At 46.4% G+C, this 24,389-nt stretch overlaps 1 protein-coding gene across 5 annotated transcripts in view; it reads right to left on the bottom strand.

Annotated features, from left to right (window-relative positions):
* Positions 1-9,551: 9,551 nt before the first annotated feature.
* The window catches only part of PLXDC1 (plexin domain containing 1), a 358,840-nt gene continuing 344,002 nt past the window's right edge, over positions 9,552-24,389 (bottom strand). For 4 of the 5 annotated variants that reach the window (XM_069237470.1, XM_069237471.1, XM_069237473.1 and 1 more), the window contains one exon: positions 18,986-21,799. In XM_069237470.1, the coding sequence (XP_069093571.1) occupies positions 21,689-21,799 (111 nt within the window). In that variant the 3' untranslated portion in view covers positions 18,986-21,688. Of the gene's footprint in view, positions 9,662-18,985; positions 21,800-24,389 lie in introns of those variants that run through there. The other variant, XM_069237474.1, reaches the window with a different exon arrangement.

Here is a 24,389-nt window from a genome sequence, read left to right as displayed (position 1 = left end):
ACTTTTTACAGGGTATTGACCCAGAAGGAAATCACACAAATCCATTTCCTCAATCATTTTTGACAAATGTACTTTCACAGCACTTAGACTGTAAAATGCAGCCACATCAGGCATATTTTACCAACACTGTACATGTGAACAGTCATAGAGAAATGTATATTATCATGGGAATCCAGTCCGTTTGTTAGTGGGACAGCAGCTTTAGAAAGAAACCTTTTCAAACACACATCAGTATCCACTGGCCACAAAGCACTTCCATCTGCAAATACAATAAAATTGTATGTTCAATTTTGCACCATTTAATTTAGTTCAGCATCAGTGATGATTTATTTTCCTTGCCAGTTGGAGAGGAATGTCGTCCCTGTGTAGAAGAAGCGGAATTATAATCGACATTATGTTCGACATTAAAATGGATAGAATTACAGTTGCAATCCAGATACATGACCATGGTGGAGAAAGGTATTTGCCACAAACCAACAGCAAGCAAGAACCACCACGACTGACCCTGACCGCCGACAATAGAAAAAAACTATCACCGATGGACTGGGCCTCCGTCCTCCACAAAAAACATCCAGAGCACAGAGGTCCACACAACATCAACAAACTGAATCGTCACCTGTGCCGACATCCTGGCCTCTTGGAAAATAAGCTAAATAGGTAAAACATAAATGCAGGCCAGCTGGCACGCGGAAGAACTCAGAATGACCAAACAGCATTGCAATCAACATGAATGGAGGTGGAGAGTGAGCCAGGAAGGATTGGACAAAGAAGCACTCAAATCCACCCCATGACGATACCACCAGCAAACCTGGGAAATCAAAAGGAAGGCCCTAGCAACCGGCATTGACAACAGCTCCAACAGCAGCAAATATATTTTCACTGTCTTCAAGGACTTCACCAAACCAACAGCAACCACCAGCAACATCACCCAAGCCCAAGAACTGTGAAACAACCTCTCAGATTTCTTCTGCAACAATATTGCAGCAATCTACACCAACCTTTACCCAAACCGGACCTTATCAACCTGGCAATAAGTCTTCTGGTATTGGACAGAAGTGTCAGCCCAACAACATGGAACTTTATTACTGCTGAGTAAACCACAGAAATCAGGAGGACCATCCATTTTGGGTCCCTGTCTATCCTTTGCCCCCACCATGCCTTCAATAAAGACTCAATCCCCAACAGCAAAGGCCTCACCCAATCCTCAATACACTCCATTGACACAGCCACTTTTCTGAAAGCCTGGAAGCATGAAGCTTCCTGTGTCTTCCTGAGGAAGCCCATAGTAGACACAGCCAAACTTGAACACTACCAACCCACTGCCTACTTTCCATACCAAGCCAAGGTCCTAGAAAAAGCTATCAACAGATGCTAAGAAGACCACCTCACCAACCACCAGCTTCTCAATGCCACACAATCACACTTCATATCCAAGCACAGTGCAGAGACAACTGTCATAGAAGCAACAGACAATAACCGAATGATCCTCGACAGAGGCAAAATTACAGCCCTCATCCTACTAGATCTCTCTGGACCCTTCGATATGGTCTCTCATTCCATCATGATCAGGCAACCTCACTAAGCTTGCATCCAAGAACCCGCCCTCCACCAGACACGCTTCTTTATCACCAGAAGAACAGTCATCATAAGCCCACAAACTCAGTTAGTGAGTCTCACAGAGTTCCTTGCTCAGTCCAACCACATCTAAATGATGGAGCTGGCAAGCATAATCCGTGTACACAACATCAATTTACTCACCTACACCAATGACATTCAACTGATTTTAGCACTGTCGGACAAAACTCAAAGCGCCAGTAACAATGGGAACAATTTCAACTTGTGCATAACTGAAGTGGCCACCTGGATGAAGTCAAACTGCCTCAGAGCTAACACTGACAAGACCAAAGTGGTAACCTTAGAAAAGAATACCTCACTGTGGGACAGGTGGCCTTTGGACCTTGGACCCAGCCCCAACAGCAAGAAACCTTGGGATCATTATCAGCAGCAAGCTGGACATGTTGGCCCAGGTTGATGCCACGGTCTGCTTCCACACCCTGACAATGCTGAAAAAAAATATTCAAGTGTCTACCCAACAACACCAAGAAAACTGTCATCCAGTCCTTTTCACCAACCGCCTGAATTACGGGAGCACCATCTATGCAGGTATCACTAACCACCTCAAAGAAACTCTTCAGACTGTCCAAAACACAGTGACCATACTTGTCCTTAAACTCCCACACCAGTGTTATATCACATCACATCTCAGAGAAGTATACTGGTTCCTGGTACATCAGTACACACAGTTGATGCACCTCACCTGCACATACAAAGCATTACAAAGCGAACATCCAGCCTACCTGAACACCATATACAGTTCCACCAACCCTCTTGGCACATCTGCTCCGCTGGACTCTCACTAGCACACGTGCCACACATATGAAAAAGTAGATTAGGAGGTCATGTCTTCTCATATACTGCTCCTAAAGCATTGAACAACCTCCCACAACACACCAGAGCCTCCTCATTGCTTCTTTAATTCCACAAGAAGCTGAAAACCGAGCTTTTCTAATATAGCCCCTTCAGGCAAGCCCCACAGACCTTCATGGCAGTAGGCTACCCTTACATGTGATAGGTGTAGGAGGCTGCCTGGCTTGTAGCGGTTACCAGTGGTACTTACACCTTATACCAGGTCCAGTTATCCCTTATTAGTAGTGTGTAGTAGTGTTCTAGCAGCTTAGGCTGATAGAGGTAGCTATAGCAGAGCAGCCAAGGCTGAACTAGTAGACATGCAAAGCTCATGCAATACCACTTATATTATATAGGTACTATATCATAAGAAAGACAATATTCATAGTTACTAAAAATAAAGGTACTTTATTTTAGTGACAATGTGCCAAAAATATCTCAGTGGATGAAGGTGCAAAATGACTGCCTCCGGTTGGAAGAAGATGCTTGTTTTGCACCAACGAAAGGAGGTAGGAGGTTCTGCTTTGTGCAGAAGGTGTCCCACGGTGTGCTGGTGGATGCAGAGTTGTTTCCTTGGCAAAATACCACAAACAAGCCTTGCTAACTGCAAGAGACATGTTTGAAGAAAAAGGGTGCTGCCCGGGCTCAGGAAGGACCAGGATGTCACCACTCAGGAGAGGAGACAGAGGGGGCCCTCAGCAAACATAGAGAGCCCAATGGAAGGAGGGAAGCACCCACAGGAGTCCTTGAACACGGGTTCAAGAAGACTGAACATGGCAGTTGTCTCAACACTGCAAAGAGAGTTCCCACGACACCCGAGGTCAACTCAGGTAGCTGAGCATCGCAGGACGGAGTGCTGGGGATCTAGGCTCAGCTGTATATGCAGGATTTCTTGGAAATGTGCACAGAAGCCCTTGTAGCTGTAGATCGCACGGTGCACAGGATTACTGTCTGGGGAGGGGAGGCAAGGACTTACCTCCTCCAAATTCGGACAGTTGGACCTCTGGACAGTCGGGGTCACTTGGGTCCACCACTTGTGTTCCAGGGGCCACGCTCGTCAGGATGAGAGGGAACCCAGAGTACCGGTGAGGCTGTAGTTTGTTGCCTGCTGGAGCAGGGGGAAGATTCCATCGACCCACAGGAGATTTCTTCGTGGCTTCCAGTGCAGTGTGAAGGCAGGGTGAAGGCAGGCAGCCCCCAGAGCATGCACTACCAGGAAACAGTCGAGAAAGTCAGCAGGATTAGGCGCTACAATGTCGCTGGTAGTCTTCTGCCTACTCTGTTGTAGTTTTGCAGGCGTCCAGGAGCAGTCAGCGGTCGATCCTTGGCAGAAGTCGATGAGAGAAGTGCAGAGGAGTCCTGGTGGATTCTTGCAAGTCGTAATCTGGTGAGAAGTCCACAGGAGAGACCCTAAATAGCCCTGAGAGGAGGATTGGCTACCTACCCAGGTATGCACCTATCAGGAGGGGTCTCTGACGTCACCTGTTGGCACTGGCCACTCAGAGGCCCCCAGAGTGTCCTCACACCACTGAAAATAAGATGACAGAGGTCTGAGACACACTGGAGGAGCTCTGGGCACCACCCCTGGGGTGATGATGGACAGGGGAGTGGTCACTCCCCTTTCCTTAGTCCAGTTTCGCGCCAGAGCAGGGACTGGGGTTCCCTAAACCGGTGTAGACTGGCTTATGCAAGGAGGGCACCATCTGTCTGTGAGGTGGCAGCAGCTGTAGCTGCAGTGCAAGCCTCAGAGAGCTGGTTTGGCAGTACTAGGGGTCCATATTGGAGCCCCCAGGATGCATGGAATTGGCTCCCTAATATCAGATTTGGAATGGGGTGACAATTCCATGATCTGAGACATGTTACATGGCCATATTCGGAGTTACCATGGTGAAGCTACATATAGGTATTGACCTATATGTAGTGCACGCGTGTAATGGTGTCCCCGCACTCACAAAGTCCGTGGAAATGGCCCTGAACTATGTGGGGACACCTTTGCTAGTGCAAGGGTGCCCTCACACTTATTAACTTTGCACCTAACCTTCAGCAAGTGAAGGTTAGATATATAGGTGACTTAGAATTTGCTTAAGTGCAGTGAAAATGGCTGTAAAATAACATGTGCATTATTTCACGCAGGCTGCAATGGCAGTTCTGTGTAAGGATTTGTCTGAGCTCCCTATGGGTGGCAAAAGAAAAAAAACGTATTTTTGAGCGCCAGGGCTTATTCTTCTGTCTCTTCAGTAGAAAGCTGCAAGGTTGGCTTTAAATGGATTGAAGAGGCCCGAGATGGCTTCAGGATTACGCTGCCTTAGTATTCTGTGTTCCCACATTTAATTGCAGCAGCCGCGTGTTAATGAGGAGGGCTTTTGGCACCGGCAATTTTTTATTTACATATTAAGCAGTGCATATACCAGGGACTTATAAGGGAGGTCCAGTATGCCAATTAGAATTGATAAATGTAGTCACTAGCCTATAGTGACAAATTTAAATGCAGAGAAAGCATGAGCACTGAGGTTCTGATTAGCAGAGCCTCAGTGACACAGTTAGGCACCACACAGGCATACACATTTAGGCCACACACTATGAGCACTGGGGTCCTGGCTATCAGGATCCTAGTGAGACAGGCAAAAACATACTGACATACATGTAAAATTGGGGGTAATCGCTTCCCCTTCCACCCCCAACCCCCTTCACCCCCAGAGACGTCTGATGACGTCAGCACGCGATCATGTGCTGACCTCATCAGAGGTCACCTCCCATCGCGATGGAAGCATGCCCAGGGAGGCAAGCTATTTTTAGGATTTTTCTGACCCCCCCCTGGGGACAGATCGGCCTATTATAATTAGGCCGATCTGCTCCCGGGGGGGGCAGAAATCTCTAGACACCAGGATATATATATTTTTATTTACTTCATGTTTTTATGTAGGGAGCAACCCCTTAGGCAAGGGTCGCTCCCCTGGGGGGCAAATTGTATGTAGGCCAGTTCTGCCACCCTTGGGGGCAGATCTGCCTATTTTTATTAGGCTAATCTGCCCCCAAGGGGGGCAGAAACCACTAGACACCAGGGATTTTTTTTTTTTATACCTGCGCATAAGGGCAGCGGCCCCTTCGGCAAGGGCCCCTCCCCAGGGGGCAAATATTTTTAGCCTTTTCTGCCCCCATGGGGGCAGAAATCTCCTATTATAACCTATTATAATTAGGCCGATCTGCCCCCGGGGGGGGGGGGGCAGAATCCTCTAGTCACCAGGGATTATATATATTTTTTTATTTACTTTATGTTTTTATGTATGGGGAGTGACTCCTTAGGCATGGGTCGCTCCTCTGGGAGGCAAATTGTATTTAGGTCATTTCTGCCCCCCTTGGGGTTGGATCGGCCAAGTTTTATTAGGCCAATCTGCCCCTAAGGGGGGCAGAAACCACTAGATACCAGGGATTGTTTTTATACTTGCGCCCAAGGGGCCTCTCCCCGAGGGGGGCAAAATATTTTTAGGCCTGTTCTGCCCCCCTGTGGGCAGATCGGCCTATTATAATTAGGCCAACCTGCCCCAAGGGGGGACAGAAATCTCCAGACACCAGGGATATATATATATTTGTACTTACTTTATGTTTTTATGTATGGGGAGCGACCCCTTAGGCAAGGGTCTCTCCCCTGGGGGCAAATTGTATTTAGGCCGTTTCTGCCCCCCTTGGGATCGGATCGGCCTATTTTTGTTAGGCCAATCTTTCCCCAAGGGGGACAGAAACCACTAGACTCCAGGGATTTTTATCTTTTTGCATAAGTTTCACGCAAGGGGATCGACCCTTTAGGCAGGGTTCGCTCCCCTGGGGGGGACAAACTTATTTTAGGCCATTTCTGCTCCCCTTGAGGGCAGATCGGCCTATTTCTATTAGGCCGATTTGCCCCCGGTAGGGCCGAAATCACTTAGGCACCAGGTATTGGTGTGTGTGTATGTGTGTGTTTTGTTTGGGGGGCAGCCCCTTGGGTGAGGGTCGCTCTCCATTGGGGCACATTACTGTTGGCCATATCTGCCCCCTTGGGGGCAGATCGGCCTATTTTTGGAAGGTCCATCTGCCCTTAAGGGGGGCAGAAAGCCCACCAGAGACCAGGGAAGATTTTTTTCAAAATAAGAGGATGGGGGTATGGCTATACCCACCCCAAATAAATGGGGCCAAAGTTGCTCTGACCACCAGTAGGCAGATGGGGCAATTATCCCCAAACCACAACCCCGGGGCGAAAAGTCTACTACATGCTAGGGAATTTTAAAAAAAACTAAAAATAGTGGGGTGGTGGCTACCAAACAGTATGGGCCTGGTTTGCCCCCACCCCAACTGAAGGGGGTAACAGTTTTTCAGCTCTCCCCCCGCACACTAAAACATCGTATCCCATGGCAAGCAAGAAGACATTTGATTATTTTGCATTTTGGTTTTACATTTTGGCCATGAGAGCTTGGCTAACTCTCAAAATCGGCCCACTTGGAATGGGGAGGGCTGCACTTTTTGGACTTTGAGACGCTGCCATGTAGAAAAATTTTGATGTGTCCAGACAGTGTTTTGGAGCATTTCCTTTCGCGGACACTAGGCCTACCCACATAGGTGAGGTACCATTTTTATCGGGAGACTTGGAGGACTGCTGGGTTGAAGGAAATTTGTGGCTCCGCTCAGATTCCAGAACTTTCTGTCACCGAAATGTGAGAAAATAGTGTTTTTTTGGCCAGATTTTGTGATGTGCAAAGGATTCTGGGTAACAGAACCTGGTGAGAGCCCCACAAGTCACCCCATCTTGGATTCCCCTAGGTGCCTAGTTTTCAAGAATGCGCAGGTTTGGTAGGTTTCCCTAGGTGCCAGCTCAGCTAGAGGCCAAAATCCACAGCTAGGCACTTTGCAAAAAACAGGCCTATTTTCTTTGGGAAAATGTGATGTGTCCACGTTGTGTTTTGGGGCATTTCCTGTTGCGGGCGCTAGACCTACCCACACAAGTGAGGTACAGTTTTTATTTGGAGACTTGGGGAAACGCTGGGTGGAGGGAATTTGTGGCTCCTCTCAGATTCCAGAATTTTCTGTCACTGAAATGTGAGGAAAAACTGTTTTATCTCCCACATTTTGAGGTTTGCAAAGGCTTCTGGATAACAGAACCTGGTGCTAGACCCACAAGTCACCCCATCTTGGATTCCCCTAGGTGTCTAGTTTTCAGAAATGCGCAGGTTTGGTAGGTTTCCCTAGGGGCCAGTTGATCTACAGGACAAAATCTGCAGCTAGGCACTTTGCAAAAAACACATCAGATTTTAATGTAAAAATGTGATGTGTCCGTGTTGTGTTTTCTGTCGTGAGCATTATGCCTTCCCACGCAAGTGAGGTACCATTTGTATCGGGAGACTTGGGGGAATACAGAATAGCAAAACAAGTGTTATTGCCCCTTGTCTTTCTCTAAATTTTTTCCTTCCAAATGTGAGACAGTGTGTAAAAAAGACGTCTATTTGAGAAATGCCCTGTAATTCACATGCCAGTATGGGCACCCCAGAATTCAGAGATGTGCAAATAACCACTGCTTCTCAACACCTTATCTTATGCCCATTTTTGAAATACAAAGGTTTTGTTGATACCTATTTTTCACTCTCTATATTTCAGCAAATGAATTGCTGTATACCCAGTATAGAATCAAAACCCATTGCAAGGCTCAGCTAATTTATTGGCTCTGAGTACCTAGGGTTCTTGATGAACCTACAAACCCTATATATCCCCACAACCAGAAGAGACCAGCAGACGTAACAGTCTATTGCTTTAAAACATCTGATATTGCAGGAAAAAGTTACAGAGTAAAACGTGGAGAAAAATGGCTGTTTTTTTCACCTCAATTTCAATATTTTTTTATTTCAGCTGTTATTTTCTGTAGGAAACCCTTGTAGGATCTACACGAAGTACTCCTTGCTGAATTCAGAATTGTATCTACTTTTCAGAAATGTTTAGCTTTCTGGGATCCAGCATTAGTTTCACACCCATTTTTGTCACTTAGTGGAAGGAGGCTGAAAGCACAAAAAATATAGTAAAAATGGGGTATGTCCCAGTAAAATGCCAAAATTATGTTGGAAAATGGAGGGTTCTGATTCTAGTCTGCCTATTCCTGAAAGCTGGAAAGATGGTGATTTTAGCACCACAAACCCTTTGTTGATGCCATTTTCAGGGGAAAAACCACAAGCCTTCTTCTGCAGCCCTTTTTTCCCCATTTGTTTGAAAAAAACAAACTTTTCGCTGCATTTTGGCTAATTTCTTGGTCTACTTCAGGGAAACCCACAAAGTCTGGCTACCTCTAGAATCCCTAAGATGCTGGAAAAAAAAGACGCAAATTTGGCATGGGTAGCTTATGTGGGCAAAAGGTTATGAGGGCCTAAGGGCGAAGTGCCCCAGACAACCAAAAAAAGGCTTAGCACTTGAGGGGGACAAGGCCTGGCAGCGAAGGGGTTAAACATTTTGATTGTATATAAAACTTTGTATATATTTTTATAGGTCCTGATGAAGCCCCATGATGGCAGGGACGAATGGTGTTGGCTGGGCCATTGTTGTGTTTGGTGAAAAATTCAAACAAATTATGAGTGTTGGGAAACTAGAAGAACAAGCAAAAATTAAGAGGTTGAAACTTTATCTGGTCTGGAAAAATCCTTCCCTTTTCAATGTCCTAATTTTGGAGGTTCACTTTATCATCATTGAAGGAACTTTGCTGATTAACTTGGTTTGCATAAGATATGAGGTCATTGAATATTTGGGTTGCCGTCCCTTTATTGGATATAATAAAAAATAAACAGGATAGTAACTGCAGCATTTATGAGTAATATGAACAGCAAAATATATTCCAGCATATTTGATGGTTATCTTGAGATCAAGCACACTCTCATATCTTTGACATGCTAAGCTTAGATAGGTTCCAAAATGAAATCCTAATTCAACTTTTAAAATGGTTCACACTCATACAATAACAAGTTTTCGTTCAGTATAATAGGTTGTTAGTTTGCTATTTGTGTCTGTGCTGGAAGGAAGGCTGATTAGCTCCAGCAAGTGAAGGCTGGCTGCCCCTCTCGCTCGCCTTCAGCAAAAGTAGGTGAAACAATTCTGCATGGCCTGTCCCGTCTCCTGGCATGACGTTCCTCTCTACCCATCACACTCTGTTCCTAACTGATATAATATTGTCTGGTCATTGTTGAGCCTCCTAAAATAAAGAATTAACAGAAATTAGCCTGATAACATTTCACTAATTTTCGTTCCGTAAAACCGTGACGTCTGAATAACAATAAACAAGAAAGGTAATTATCAGCGTTCATGAATCCTTATTCATAGTTCAGCAGTAATTATTTTAGAACAGAGAGTGCAGCTCAGATTAAATATTATGAATATATTTGTGCAGACTTGATTATCATGTTGCAAGAAAAAGTGACATTAAATAAAAACACATTCTGTATTTGTAATTTTCACGTCAATGATTAATAGATGTGTTAGAAATTGGGTCTCCAGTTAGCAGAGGTTTGCACTCTGTTTAAGTAGGGACCACAATCCTAGTCAGGGCAAGTAACAGACACACTTAAAGTTTACCTATACTTATCCTCTGGTAGCTTGGCACAGAGCAGTCAGGCTAAGATTAAGAGGCAATGTGTAAAGTATTTGTGCACACACACAGTAACACAGTGAAACACTACAAAAGGACTACATGCCATTTTAGAAAAATAGCCAATGTTTATCTGAGTCTAACAAGACTAAAACGCAAAATGAAACATACGCAAGTCATGTTATGAATTCTCAAAGATTCAACCAAAATGCAGTCCTTAGAAGACACTAGTTCCAACGGGAACTATCTGGTCAAGCTAGGCTGGGGCAAATCCAAAAGAGCAGTCCGACCGCAATGGAGCATTGGCTGGGTTCAGGGGTCATGCAGACCCACTGACAGTACCTTTGTTGCATCGATGCTCAGTGATGATGTGTTGATCCAGAGGAGGGGGTGCGCCGTGCTTGCAGGTGGTGCGTCAGTGTCCAGAAGCAATAGGTACTGGTTCCGATGCATCAGTGCTGTGTCTGCCAAGCCGGAGCTACATTGTAAGTCAGGGTCGTTCTATTGCACAGTCAGCGAGCGGTGTCGGCTGCTTCGTTGCAGGCAGCAGCAAAGTGGCCTTTCTGCAGCGGGATGCATTGGTTCCAAGTGATGTGCTGGTGTCATTACAGACCGTATTTGGCACCACTGGGCAGAGCAGAACTCTCAACCGAGGAGTCCAAGTGCTAGTAGCAAGATGCTGGTGAAGTCTTTGAAGTCCCTGAGACTTCAGAAACAGGTGGCAAGCTCAGTCAGGCTCTCAGAGAAACTTTATACTGCAGGATGCAGAGAGTTAAGTCCAGTCCCCTCACTCCCAGGCAAGTAGTAGCTAGCAGAAGGCCAACAAGGCACGGCAAACAGCAAAGTGGTAGTCCCTCGTGCCAACAGCCCTGCAGTCCTTCTTCCTGGTAGAACGTCCTCAGTCCAGAAATGTTCCTACTAGATGGTGTCAGAGGCCCAGTACTTATACCCAAAAGTGCTTTTGAAGTGGGGGAGACTTCAAAGAGTGGTTTTGAAGTGCTCCAGGTCCCTTTCAGCCCAGTCCTGTATGCCAGGAGGTCTGTGGGTGGTTATCAGTCCTTTACCCTTTGAAGTATGAGTGATAGCCCCTCCATCCTTCCTGTCCCCTAAACCTTAGATAGACTAGAGGTGGATTGGTGGCAGGCTAAGGTACAGACTAGTTAAAGTAAGAAAATGCCAACTTTCTAAAAGTGGCATTATCAGACCTGCAATTTAAAAAACACCTTTGTCAAAAGATGTGTTTTTAAATTGTGAGTCCAGAGACACCAAACTCAATTTTTCCATCTTTCCCAATTGGTAATTACACTTAAAAGATGTTTTAAGACAATCCCCATACTAGCCTATGGGAGAGATAGTCCTTGCAATAGTGAACAACGAATTTAAAAGTTTTTCACCTACCTGGAAAAGTTAAATTTGAAGACACATGTCCAACTTTTTAAATACATTGCACCCTGCCCGTGAGGCTAACCAGGGCCTACTTTACGGGTGTCTTACATGTAATAGAAAGTAAGGTTTGGGTCTGGCAAGTGGGTACATGAGACATGTTTGAAAGGCTACTGTAGTAGATGGCACAATCAGTGGTGCAGGTCTACTAGTAGAATTTGACTTACAGGCCCTGGGCACACCTAGTACGTTTTACGAAAGAATTACTAGTAAACCAAATATGCCAAACATGGAAAAGCCAATGCCACCATGTTTTAGACACAGAGCACAAGCACTGGAGCACTGGATACCAGAGGTAAAGTGTGCAGGGATCCTAAAGCCAGCAAGAACAAAGTTCAACACACTGTCAAAAAAGGAGATCAGAAAGTCAGGAGAAACAAAAGCAAAAGATGCTAGGCCTAACACATGTCCCCCCGAGGCGAAAGCGGGGAGAGCTACTCAACCCCTTGGGAGTTCTCTTTACTATGGCAGAAAAACCTGGACAGACCGTTAGCGTTGGCATGTTCTGTTCAAGGATGTTGTTCCACCATGAAGTCCATTCCTTGTATGGAGATGAACCACCTCAACAGTTTAGGATTCTCAACCCAACATCACAAAACAAAATAAAATGACGGACGGAGTGTTGAAACTTTTCAACCACTCAACCTCAGTCACAGATCTGGGTTTAATCTGGGTTTGCTTGCCACGTCACCCCAGTTTGACCCAGCCACAAAGCAACATCACAAAACAAAATAAAATGATGGACGGAGTGTTGAAACTTTTCAAACACTCACCCCCAGTCACAGATCTGGGTTTAATCCATCGTTATTTTGCTCGCCACGTCACCCCAGTTTGGACCCAACCATATGCAAATCAGTATTGACCCTGTTCCCCATAGGAACAGTCCAGCCCAAACTGGTAGGCCGGGTCCTCCTTGGACAGGAAAGAAGTATCCTGGGACTGGTTTCAGGGTACTACCCTTCCTCAGCCAGGCTAGCTTGAATCCAGTGGTGCAGCGAGCAAGGGACCCACGTCTGGGCATACCCCTGCCACTTAGGGCACACAAAGCAACATCACAAAACAAAATAAAATGATGGACGGAGTGTTGAAACTTTTCAAACACTCACCCCCAGTCACAGATTTGGGTTTAATCCATCATTATTTTGCTCGCCACGTCACCCCAGTTTGGACCCAGTCATACACAAATCAGTCTTGACCCTGTTCCCCATAGGAACAGTCCAGCCCAAACTGCTAGGCCAGGTCCTCCCTGGACAGGAAACAAGCATCCTGGGACCAGTTTCAGGGTATCACCCTTCCTCAGCCAGGCTAGCTTGAATCGAGGGTAAGAGTAGGGGAGAGGCTCATGCCTCTACTGACCCATCCGTCTCTTTGGAAAATAGGAGGTAGGGGAGAGGTTCACCCACTTCTTTCACACCATCATCCTTGACTAAAAGCATGATCAACTCAGATCTCTCAAAGTGTGGCTTGAGGCGGTTCATGTGTAGGACCCTCACAGGGTTCCTAGGAGTTTGCATGTCCACCAGGTAGGTGACTTCACTTATACGCACCTTCACCTTAAATGGGCCAGACCAGTGGTCTTGCAGAGCATGGGGCTCCATGTGTGCCATTACTCACAGTTTTTGACCAGGCTGCAACTCAACCAGAGTGCTATTCTGGTTGTACCAACGTTTCATGTCCTCCTGGCTAGACTTCAAATCCTCCTGTGCGAGTTTCCGGAAGTGGGCTGTCTGGCTGCGGTAACCCAGCATGTAGCTAAATACATCCTAGGGTGGCTTTCTAGGAGTCTGCTCAAAGCCCTTCTTCACCAACTGAGAAGTCCCCTCACGGGGACCCATACAGAAGCTCAAAAGGACTGAAGCCAATCTCCTTCTGTAGTATCTCCTTGTAGGCAAATAGCAGACATGGTAGGAAGACAACCACTTACGCCTCATGAGTTCGGGTAGACCCATTATCATGTCTCTAATTATATGGTTGAATCTCTCTTCCAACCCATTGGTTTGGGGGTTATAAGGCGCGGAGAACTTGTAGGTTAACTCACAGGCCTTCCACATGGCCTTCATGTACAAGGACATGAAGTTGGTACTGTAGTCGTAAACCACCTCCTTGGGAAAATCCACTTGGGTAAAGATACCCATTAGTGCCCTGGCTACGACGAGCACAGTTACTGTTCTCAGCAGGATAGCCTCAGAGTACCAGGTGGCATGGACTACTAAGTTCTGGATGAACCTGTTGCCCATGGCTGTCTTTAGGATCTAGAGGCCCCACAATGTCAATGCCCTTCTGCTCAAAAGGAGCATTTAGAACAGGAAAGAGTTGTAGGGGGGACTTGTATCTCCCCACATCTTGCCACTTGCCAGGCAGGTAAAACAAGGCATGCAGAACACATCTGAGGTCTTCCTCATTTGATGACAATAAAAGTGGGTGACAAGCCTGTCAATGGTGTTGTCCTGCCCCAAATGACCTGCAGTGGCACAACATGAGCCAGACCCACTAGGAAGGCTCTGAAGCGCTGGGGTACCGCCAGCACATAGGCTGCCCAGGGTTCAGGAGCCTTAGCTCAATATACAGGAGACCATTCTCCCATTAAATCAGGTGCTTGCCTGAGGAGTCACCAGCTGCCTGCGCCTCGACCTGCTGCCAAAGGCCTACAAAAGGAAGGCACTCCTTCTGCACTGCACAGACCTCCTCCCTGGAGGGACCTCCTTCTTTCTGCCAACTGGTCAGCTCAGGCAGGGTTCCCAGTTCAGCCACATCTTCCCCTGTGGGTTCTCGGGCATTCCCCTCAAGGTCAACCTCCTCCAGACTGTGGAAATTTCAGGAGTGGGGTTCCCACGCTCCCTTCCCTTCCTCCTATTGGCAAACACCTGGGCCACTCTCTCAGGCTCCAGGTCCTTCCGACCACGCTTGTGTGCTGCCATGGACCGTGTGGTCAGGCACACCCATTCAGGCAACCCAACATTTCCAAGTGTGACCTGAGCTCTACCTCCTTCCAAGCGGTATGCCCCAGGTCACTACTCAGCAGAGAATCCACAGGCATGGACAGACTCAAAGCTACCTTAATGGAACCTGAGACCACTGCCCCCATTCAAGGGAACCTGAGTCACCAAACATTGGCTCTCATGGTTTCTACAGCAACAACTTGGTGGACCACATTAGGGATTTAGCTGCTCTGAAGACACCAGATAACACTGGACAGTGGTCATGCTGGCTCCTTCGTTTCTCAGAGCCTCCACCATGTGCCCATTAATGGTAATTCACTGCCTATACTTCTTAGTATTGTAAGACATGAGGGTTCTCTGTACCATTTCACTATCGCCCATGGACACTAAGGTAATCTCAGCTGTCTCCCCACCACTAGCTAGGGCCACCTCTTCCCCAAGCACTACACTTGCCATCTCTGGTAACTGCCCACCAGTGGGGGGCTATGTCCACTTAGGACACAAAGGAGCCCCTCTAAGAAGCCCTTCCTGAACACAGTCAAGGCACTTCTGGAGTCCCTTCCCTGCAGTTTTACCGTACAGGAACTATTTCTTCTTCTTAGTAGGGGGTTGGGAACCCTGATCCTGGGAACTAGTTTGGGCCCCTTTTGAGAACTCCTTACTTTTATTTTTGGCCCCCCTTTTTTCTTCTGCTGGGAACCCTGGCCACCTTTAGCTGGATTTCCCACAGGAATGTACTGGCGGACCCTGGTACTGACCCAGCGGTCTACCTCCTTAGCAAGCTCCCTGGGTTCAGAGAGCTTACTATAAACCAAGTGCTGGCACAGCTCTGTAAAGCAAAGACTAAACATGCGCTCTTCTGCAATCAAAGTTTACAGACCCTGATTGTCTGTCACATTACTGCCCGTCACCCAAATATCTAGTGCCTTGCAGAAGGAGTCTATGCAAGCTACCCAGATCTGAGGAAGAAGCTCCACACTCTCCGTAAACTACTGCCTATACATCTCCTTGGTAACCCCATATTTCCTGATAAGGGCCTCCTTCAAGGCAAAATACTCCATCTCATTCCCACGTGTAAGGTTAGTAAATTGTCCCTCCCATCGTTGGAAACTGCTTCCACAAACTGGCCCTCCAATCCTCCAACCCTCCTAAGAGATCCTGTGTCTTTGTAAAGCAATCTTGTAGTCCTCAAAGCAACAATTTTACGTCATCCCCGCCACCTTGTAGTCAGCTATAAGACTCTTGGGTATATGCACTCTCCTATCAGAGGACACTGAAGATATGCTGCCACCATCTGTGCTGGACTCAGCCTTCTGGGCTTTCAGATCCTTCTTGCTCAGCTCAAGAGTCAAAATAATTTTCCATTCTTCAATGGCCAATCTCTTTTCCTCCATAGCTTTCACTCGGTCAGTCTACATTTTGAGCTTTGCCAACTCCAACCTGAGCATCCTGCTTCCCATCGGTCCTCCAGCTCCTCTGGGGACAGACCTTTGGAAAAAAACACTGCTGCCTGCTTTAGAGGGGACCCTCTCTCCATTGATGCTGGCCCCGTGCCCCACAGGCAGTTTTGGGCTGCCCAACAACTCAAGATGCATATCCTCACGCCATCCACAACACCGCCCTCCTCTGAATACACTGCTGCTTCCCTGGCTGCCAGCCAGGCCCTCAGCAACTTTCGCAGCTCCTCCTTTTTAGTAGGGCCTTTAAAAGAGCAATTGAAATCTCAGCAGAAATCTTTGAGCTGGGACAACGTGTAGGTTTCAAATTTCTCAAACTTCACTTCTGCAGTTGCAGCTGTTAGTTCTCCAGATTGAGACATGGTTGTTGCAAAGACACGAAAAAATGCCACAGAAAAATAAAATTGCATATTGGTATGTAATGATCTGAGATATGGAAGTAGTGTACACCAATCACTGTATGCAATGCACAAATACAAGTCCTATCCCACCGCTGACCACCAATGTTGGAAATTGGGTCTCTAGCCAGCCAAGGTTTGCAATCTGTCCAAGTAGGGACTACAATCCTAGTCAGGGCAAGTAAGATGCACTCTAAAAGTTTACAAGTGGTCACCTTGTGGTAGCTTGGCACAGAGCACTCAGGCTCAACTAAAGAGGCAATATGTAAAGTTTTTGTGCACACACACACACAGTAACACAGTGAAAACACTACAAAAAGACTCTACACCAGTTTAGAAAAATAGGCAATATTTATCTGAGTCAAACAAGACCAAAACAATAAATATCCAACGTACACAAGTCAAGTTATGAATTGTCAAAGACTCAATCAAATGCAGTGCTTAGAAGACAATAGCTCCAACCGAAACTATCTGGTCGCGCTGGGCCCAGGTAAATCCAAAACTGCATTCAGACTGCGATGGAGTGCAAACAGGGTACAGGAGACCCGCAGACCCACTGACAGTACCTTTGTTGCGTTGATGCTCTGTGACGATGCTTTGATCCAGAAGTTGGAATGCGTCGCGCTTGTAGGTGGTGCGTCATTTCCTGATTGGGAAACAATTATTCATGTGTCAGTGTCCAGAAGCGATGAGTACTGGTTCCAATGCATTGTGCTGGTCAGCCAAGCTGGGGCTGCGTTGTAAGTCAAGGTAGTTGTGTTGCCCAGTCGGTGTGTAGTGTCCCCAGCTTCAGTGCTGGCAGTGGCCAAGCGGCATTTCTGCAGTGGGATGCGTTGATTCCAAGTGACTTGCCAGTGTAATTGCGTCAGTTCTTGTGTTGCAGCACCACACTCACCTCCAAGGGCCCAGGACTGGATTTGGCACAAGGAGTCCAGGTGCTGGTAGCCAGGTGCAGGTGAAGTATTTGATGGCCCTGATATTTCAGAAACAGAAGGCAAGCTCAGTCGGGTCCTTGGAGAAACTTTAGATTACAGGATATAGAGAGTTAAGTCCAGTCCTCTCACCCCCAAGAAAGAAGGAGCCGGCAGCAGGCCACCACAGCAGAGCAAACAGAAACTTGGTAGGCCGTCCTGACAACCATGCATTCCTTCTTCCTGGTAGAATGTTGTCAGTCCGGAAGTGTTCCTACTAGATGGTGTCAGAGGCCCAGTACTTATACCCAAATGTGCATTTGAAGTGGGGGGTACTTCAACAAGTGGATTTTAAGTACCCCAGGTCCCTTTCAGCCCAGTCCTGCCTGCCAGGAGGTCTGTGGGAGGTTATCAGTCCTCTGTGCAGGGTCAGCTCACTATCCTTTGAAGTGTGACTGTTAGCCCCTCCACCTTTCCTGCCCAGGAAGACCCACCGGTATGCAAATGGAATGCAGGGTCAGTGGAGTGTCCTGTCTTTTATGATGGAATCCACAGATGTAGCTGTCACCTAAACCTTACACACACCAGACACGGATCAGAGACAGGCTAAGGCTCAGACTGGTTAAAGTAAGAAAATGACAACTTTTTTAAAGTGGTATTATCAGACCTGCAATTTACAATTTGAAAACTACCTTTACAAAAAGATGTGTTTTTAAATGGTGAGTCCAGAGACACTAAACTAATTTTTTCTATCTTTTCCCAATTGGAAATTATACTTAAAAGATGTTTAAGGCAATCCCCCATACTAGCCTATGGGAGAGATAGTCCTTGAAATAGTATAGTGACAAACTAATATAAGAGTTTTTCACTACTTTGACATGTTAAACTTGAAAGTACATGTCCAATTTTTTAAATACACTGCGCCCTGTTCTTGAGCCTAACCAGGGCCTTCCTTGGTGGTGTCTTACATGTAATAAAAAGGAAGGTTTGAGTCTGGAAAGTGGGTACACTTGCCAGGTCGAACTGGGGATTAGAAACTGCACACACAGGCTCTGCAATGGCAGGTAGGAGACATGTTTGAAAGGCTATCATAGTGGGTGGCACAACCAGTCTTGCAGGCCCACTAGTAGCATTTGACTTAGAGACCCTAGGCACGCATAGTGCACTTTACTGGGGACTTACTAGTAAACCAAATATGCCAAACGTGGAGAAGCCAATGTCACCATGTTTTAGACACAGAGCTCATGCACTTTATCAGTGGATGGCATTGACAAAGTGTGCAGAGTCCTAAATCCAGCAAAAAAGTACAGCACACAGTCAAAACAGGAGGCCAGAAAGCAAAAGGTCAGGGGAAACCACTCCAAAATATGCCAGGTCTAACAGGATGTAACCTAAAAATGGGGATACCTAGAAGAGGAAACACATGATAATAATAACAGTGGTAAAAACAGTGATGTTAAATATGCAATGCAAAATACTGCGAGGTAACAACTTACTTTCTTCGTACATGATCATTAGTTGCTCCTCCATTATGTAAAGGGCTGGGTTGCTACCTAGATAGATAGATTTACACACGGAAATACCAATACATTCATAAATGTAACAGGGAAAATGCTGCAAACCTGGCCGCAAAAAATTGAGAAAAGCAAGCACTGACAAGTATGTGAAGCTGCCGTTGTGAAAGTTATGAGTATGTTGTACACATGGGCTCAGTTTGGAAATGTCTCCAGTGACGTCTCAAGACATTTGGAATTAAAACAAAATACACTTGATATAACTTAGAGAAAATGCTCATAACAGGTGTTTTTATTAAATAGACATGTGACTTTATTTGCAATCAATATAACAACATATTGTCATATTTTAAGCGTCTCAATACTCATACAGATGGCAACAATGCTAATGGTCTTATGCAATAATTTTACAAGGAGGTTACAGAATTCTAGTGACCTTCCATCTTAAAAATCTAAATTCGATTGCTTTGTGGGGCTTGTGTATTAGTCAGGCGGAGTGAAAATGTCTACTGCAATAAGAGGACTGGTGTCATAACTAGAGGGCGCAGCCCATAAAGCCATCGGTGGAAAACAGGAAATGATGTAGTCAGCATCATGAGACAGAGGCTGTGAAGTCGCTGATGGTGAATTGGTACTGATAGCATCACCGCGAGACAAAAATCATAAAACTGGTTCTTCAAAAACATGCTACTATGACACTACTATGGGACAATGGCATTGAAACGATATAAGAAATCAAGCAACATCATCATCATTTTGTAGTAGAAATGACAAAGCCTCTGCCGAGAAACGAGCAATAAAGTTATTTCTATGAGACAGACAAAAATCTGAGAAATTGTGTCATCACAGTGAGACTGATTTTATTGCTATCAGATGTGAGGAAGGGTCCTATTTCTGTAATGTTTAATAAGGACTCCAGTCTGAACGTAAGCTTATATAACCCCAAGGGTTACTGGATGAGACTAGAGTGTATTTTGGGGTGTTGGGGACAACTGGTGCAGATGAAAAATGGATGGGTGCAGGAAGTTAATGTGGCCATGGTCTGCTAAGAGGTAGGTTTGAGCAGACACTGTCCGGCAGGGATGGAGAATCCTGGGAGCGAGTGTCTCTGGATCTGATCCTGGTGCACACATCCCACCAGCGGTGCTCTGAAAAAGTGGGTGGTTCAGGCTGGGGCCAAAGTGACAGATAAGAGGAATGTATATTTCAAACCCTTAAATGTTCTTCTAATTTTTGGTCTTCCTTCTTCCAACCTTGCATATAGCATTTTGATTGAGGGATTTACATAGATACCGACACGCTAACAAGTCTGCTTCTATGCAGCTGGACTATTTTATGTTGATAGACACAGAAGATAGAATGTAAATCTTTCAAATAAAATTAGGAAAAATCTTAAGTGTTTATGAGCTTCTCTGAAGATTGATTCATGAATTCCGAAAGTTCATGACAGGATGGTATCTCACCTTTTGATTTAACCTCAATGAACTTTGCCATCCTCACCATTCAGATCATACAAGAAATCTGGGGTGAAGGAGCAGCGGGGGGATGTGTGCAGCATCGGTTTTCTAGAGGTCAGAGGGCAGTGTCTTGCATGATCCGATATCGAAGTGATTTGGGGTTGCTAGAGGGCAGGGGCTTTGGTAAACGCAGTGCCCGAGATAACAGGGCTGAGGCTGGTCCATTACCACAAGTGACCCGGGAGATGGGAATGATCCAGTGACGCAGATCACTGAAGGGTAGAGCGCAGCCCTACATCACAGGTCGAAGGAAGATAAGGTGATCAAAAGAAAGAGAAGAATGTTTTTTGTCACGTGACATGGTTGGAGAGAGGACAAAAGGAAATGGTACATTACTTTACATGGGTGCCAAAGGGTCAGAGTGCACAGATGGAGCAGGTCACCAATGGAACCTGGGCTTCACGTGACTGACAAGTGTCTGGTCTATTAATATGCATTTCGCAGGCCAAGAAGCACTTAACTCCATCTTTAATTTTAATTAAAAACTAACACGTAAAAGCGTAAAGAGTTAGTAGAAACCTTTAATTGGAGAACAAAGCACAGCTTCTCTCCAAAGAATCTAGTAATAGCGGAACACTGGTCCCACTCTTCTTAAACTACTTATCTATATTCATTGTTGTTTTTACCTCGGAATAGCTATAGAGAAAGTATTGCGTGACTATATAACTCGCCCTTTGCTAGGCACCAGCTTGATGCTTTCCTCTCATTGGAAGAGGTTAGAAATGCAGTGCCTGTTTTATAAGTCTCTGTGCCCAGTAGACTAGATGTAGTGGCAGACTCCTTCAGCAGGACGCTTGGGAGGCCATCCCAATGCATTTCAAGACAAGCCTGGGTCAGCAGACCTTCGCCACTTCTCTTCCTCCATTCCCCACCACTCTGGATAAGGCCACATCAGCCATAAGAATCTCCAGAGTTATTGGCCAATTGAGAGGGCATGGGGCAAGCAAAGATACATGGAAAAAACCCTGCCTTTAGGAACCACTGGCCATCCTAGCTCCTAATATGTGCTGTCTCCATGATATTGGTAGAAAAGAGCCCAGACGTATTCTTAACAATATATACTAGAGCACGCCGGCGTAGCAGATAAGACATTCGCGAGGTTTCACTGATGCAAGCTGGATAGGAGGCGGCTGTCCGCCCCCCACAAATGTTTACTAACTCTCAACCAAGAAGCCCTTGATTCTGGTCCTCCAGGGGGAGCAGGACCCAAGTACATGCGACGCTCTGTGCTGCCATCTCATTGCGTCGGCCTACAAGGCGCTTCGGCAAATAAAGTCGCTTGCATCTCACGTTTGCCAGGGCTGAATGGCCAACTATTGAATTACCAGACCGTCCAGGAGACGCCAGCTCCATTTAGTTTTATACTCAGAACCTATTTTTCTATGTGTTATCTCGATTATCTTCCAAGGGCATAAGATTGCTGTTGTCTGGTTAAAGCGTGAGACCTGCCCACGTTCAGCAGTGCTCCGACTCCGCGAAGACGTCCTTCTCATTGCATGTTGGTTCCACCTCTGTGTACGTGTTCTGGTTGCGGTACTTCATTGAAGGCCAGTGGTATGGCCGGCGCTGGAGATAAAAGGAAAAAGAAAATGACAGAGACTAATATTACAGAGTATTATAGACTGATAAGGACAGTGCATTAAACGCTAAGGCCCATATTTATACTTTTTAGCGCAGCATTTGTGCCGCTTTTTGACGCAAAAGCGGCGCAAATTTACAAAATACAATTGTATTTTGTAAGTTTGGGCCGCCTTTGCGTCAACAAATTACGCAAATGCGCCGCTAAAAAAGTATAAACACGGGCCTAATTCCGCGATTCCGAGTCACAAGGCACTGGCAGTGTGGTAACTCCGAACCCATAAATAAACACTGCTACCGTGCAATTATCAGCCAATCCCAGCGAAATGGGGAACAACTCTGTACACCCAGTTTTACAACACAGAATTCCGCATGGTTTTCTCTTTTCCGTGAGGATTAACCCTCACATTTACTACTTGCTCTCGGCATGGTGTGGGGCGAGGGCAGGGGTTATGGTGTGGAGAGAGAGGCAGATGGAAGTGGACGAAGCAGGTTGGTCGGGAGGAGCATGCATCCCCTCTTACCTATACAGAGGTGGTTGGGCAGGGGCCAGGAACTGTACTGGGCTACAGACAGAACCAGCCCAAACCACATACGATTATTTATACCCGCCCAAGTACCGACATTAACTGATTGTTAAGGACTCCCTTTACCACACACCTTCCTCGGCAGGGTAATGGGCACCAACAGCAACCGAAGAAGTACATCTACAATTAGATACAGTTCTTCACCAGGCACACACTACAAAAACATCACAATTCATTAAAACTAAGATCCTACTCTACTGACCACAGACTCCCACAAAAACAAAGCAGGCTCCGATCTCAATGGAAACGTTTCCAAAGTCACTCCCTGAACAACTGAAAGACACAGCATAGCCATGGATTTACAGGGCCCTTGTGCAGAGCAAAACCTGCCATTACTAACACATAAGGGTGCTATACAACTCTGAAAGCATACCATGTATTCAAAGCGACGATCCTGTTTGGGGCCAGACCCTCTCTCCTGTTGATTGCCATTCGTTTTTTTGAATGACATACTTTCTTTCTAAATGTTGCTTACTGTTTTTACCTCCCTGAAATAAAAAGTTTGTCCAGGTGTGGATCTTGGGCTCACCGTGCCACTGGAACCAAGGTAAAGAGCCCTAACTAGGGCAGAACCGGTCCTATGTTGCTTGTATTCTGGTTCAGGGAGGAACTTGCCTGGCAGTTCAGTCAGGACTGTCCCCACGAGGAGCGGGGTCAAAACTGGTTTGCATATAGCTGGGTCCAAACTGAGGTGGCATGGTGGGCTATAAACGACCCAGCAATCGCCAGTGGCTGAGATTAATTCAAGCATTCAATCCATCACTTTGTTGATTTGCATTTGCTGCCCTAAGTGCGCCGGGTATACCCGGACGTGGGTCCCAGGCTCACTGTGCCACTGGAACCAAGCTATACCTGCCTGAAGAGACCTAACTAGGGCAAAACCCGTCCTAGATTGCTTGTGTTCCTGTTCAGGGAGGACCTGGCCTGGCAGTCTGGGCTGGATTGTTCCCATGAGGAGCAGGGTCAAGACTGCTTGCATATGGCTGGGTCCAAACCGAGGTGGCATGGTGGGTGAAAAACAATAAATGGGGATGTGGCCTGAGTGAGTGCCAGTAGATGAGATAATTCAAGCATTTCATCCATCACCTTGCTGTTTTGCCATTTGCCACTCTAAGTGCACTGGGTATGCCCAGACATGGGTTTCGGGCTGAAAGTGCCACTGGAACCAAGCTATATCTGCCTGAAGAGCCCTAACTAGGGTGAAACTAGTCATAGGCTGCTTGTTTTCCGGTTCAAGGAGGTACTGGCCTGGCAGTACAGGCTGGACTGTTCCCATGAGAAGCAGGATTAAGACTGATTTGCACATGGCTGGGTCCAAACTGAGGTGACATGGTGGGCAAAAAAATGATGGATTGGAATGCAGCCTAAGCGATTGGCAGTGGCTGAGATTAATTCAAGCATTATATCCATCACCTTGTTGTTTTTGCATTTGCCGCCCTAAGTGCGCTGGGTATACCGAGAAGTGGGTCCAGAGGTCACTGTGCCACTGGAACCAAGCTATACCAGGCTAAAGAACCCTAACAAGAGTGAAACTAGACCTGTGTTGTTTGAGTTCTGTTTCAGGGGGGACCTGGCCTGGCAGTTTGGGTTGGACTGTTCCCATTGGTGGTGTGAGAATATGGCTGGGTCCAAACTGAGGTAGCCTGGTGGGCAAAAAATGATGGTTTGGGATGCAGCCCAGAGCGACTGCCAGTGCTTGAGATTAATTCAAGCATTCCATCCATCACCTTGTTTTTGCATTTCCCACAGCTGGGGTGTCAGGACATCCATGTGGGCCATACCACATGTGCCAGAGCAAGTTGCCTGGGACCGTGCACACCACAGCTCCAGGGTGCATGAGAGGATGGCAGAGAGTGCAGGCCTGATCATCAGTTTTCCCTTGGGGAAGGCCTATAGTAAGTTTGCTTTTTTCCCACGCATTGCGCCCCCTTGAACACATTAGTCCCCAGCCCGATGTTTGTGGCCCCGGATTCCTGGAACAGCATTGCCTG

This window comes from Pleurodeles waltl, chromosome 6 (assembly GCF_031143425.1).
Source record: "Pleurodeles waltl isolate 20211129_DDA chromosome 6, aPleWal1.hap1.20221129, whole genome shotgun sequence".
Lineage (NCBI taxonomy): Eukaryota > Metazoa > Chordata > Amphibia > Caudata > Salamandridae > Pleurodeles > Pleurodeles waltl.
The sequence above is the reverse complement of the archived record's forward strand: the minus strand, read 5'-3'. Positions and strand labels throughout refer to the sequence as shown.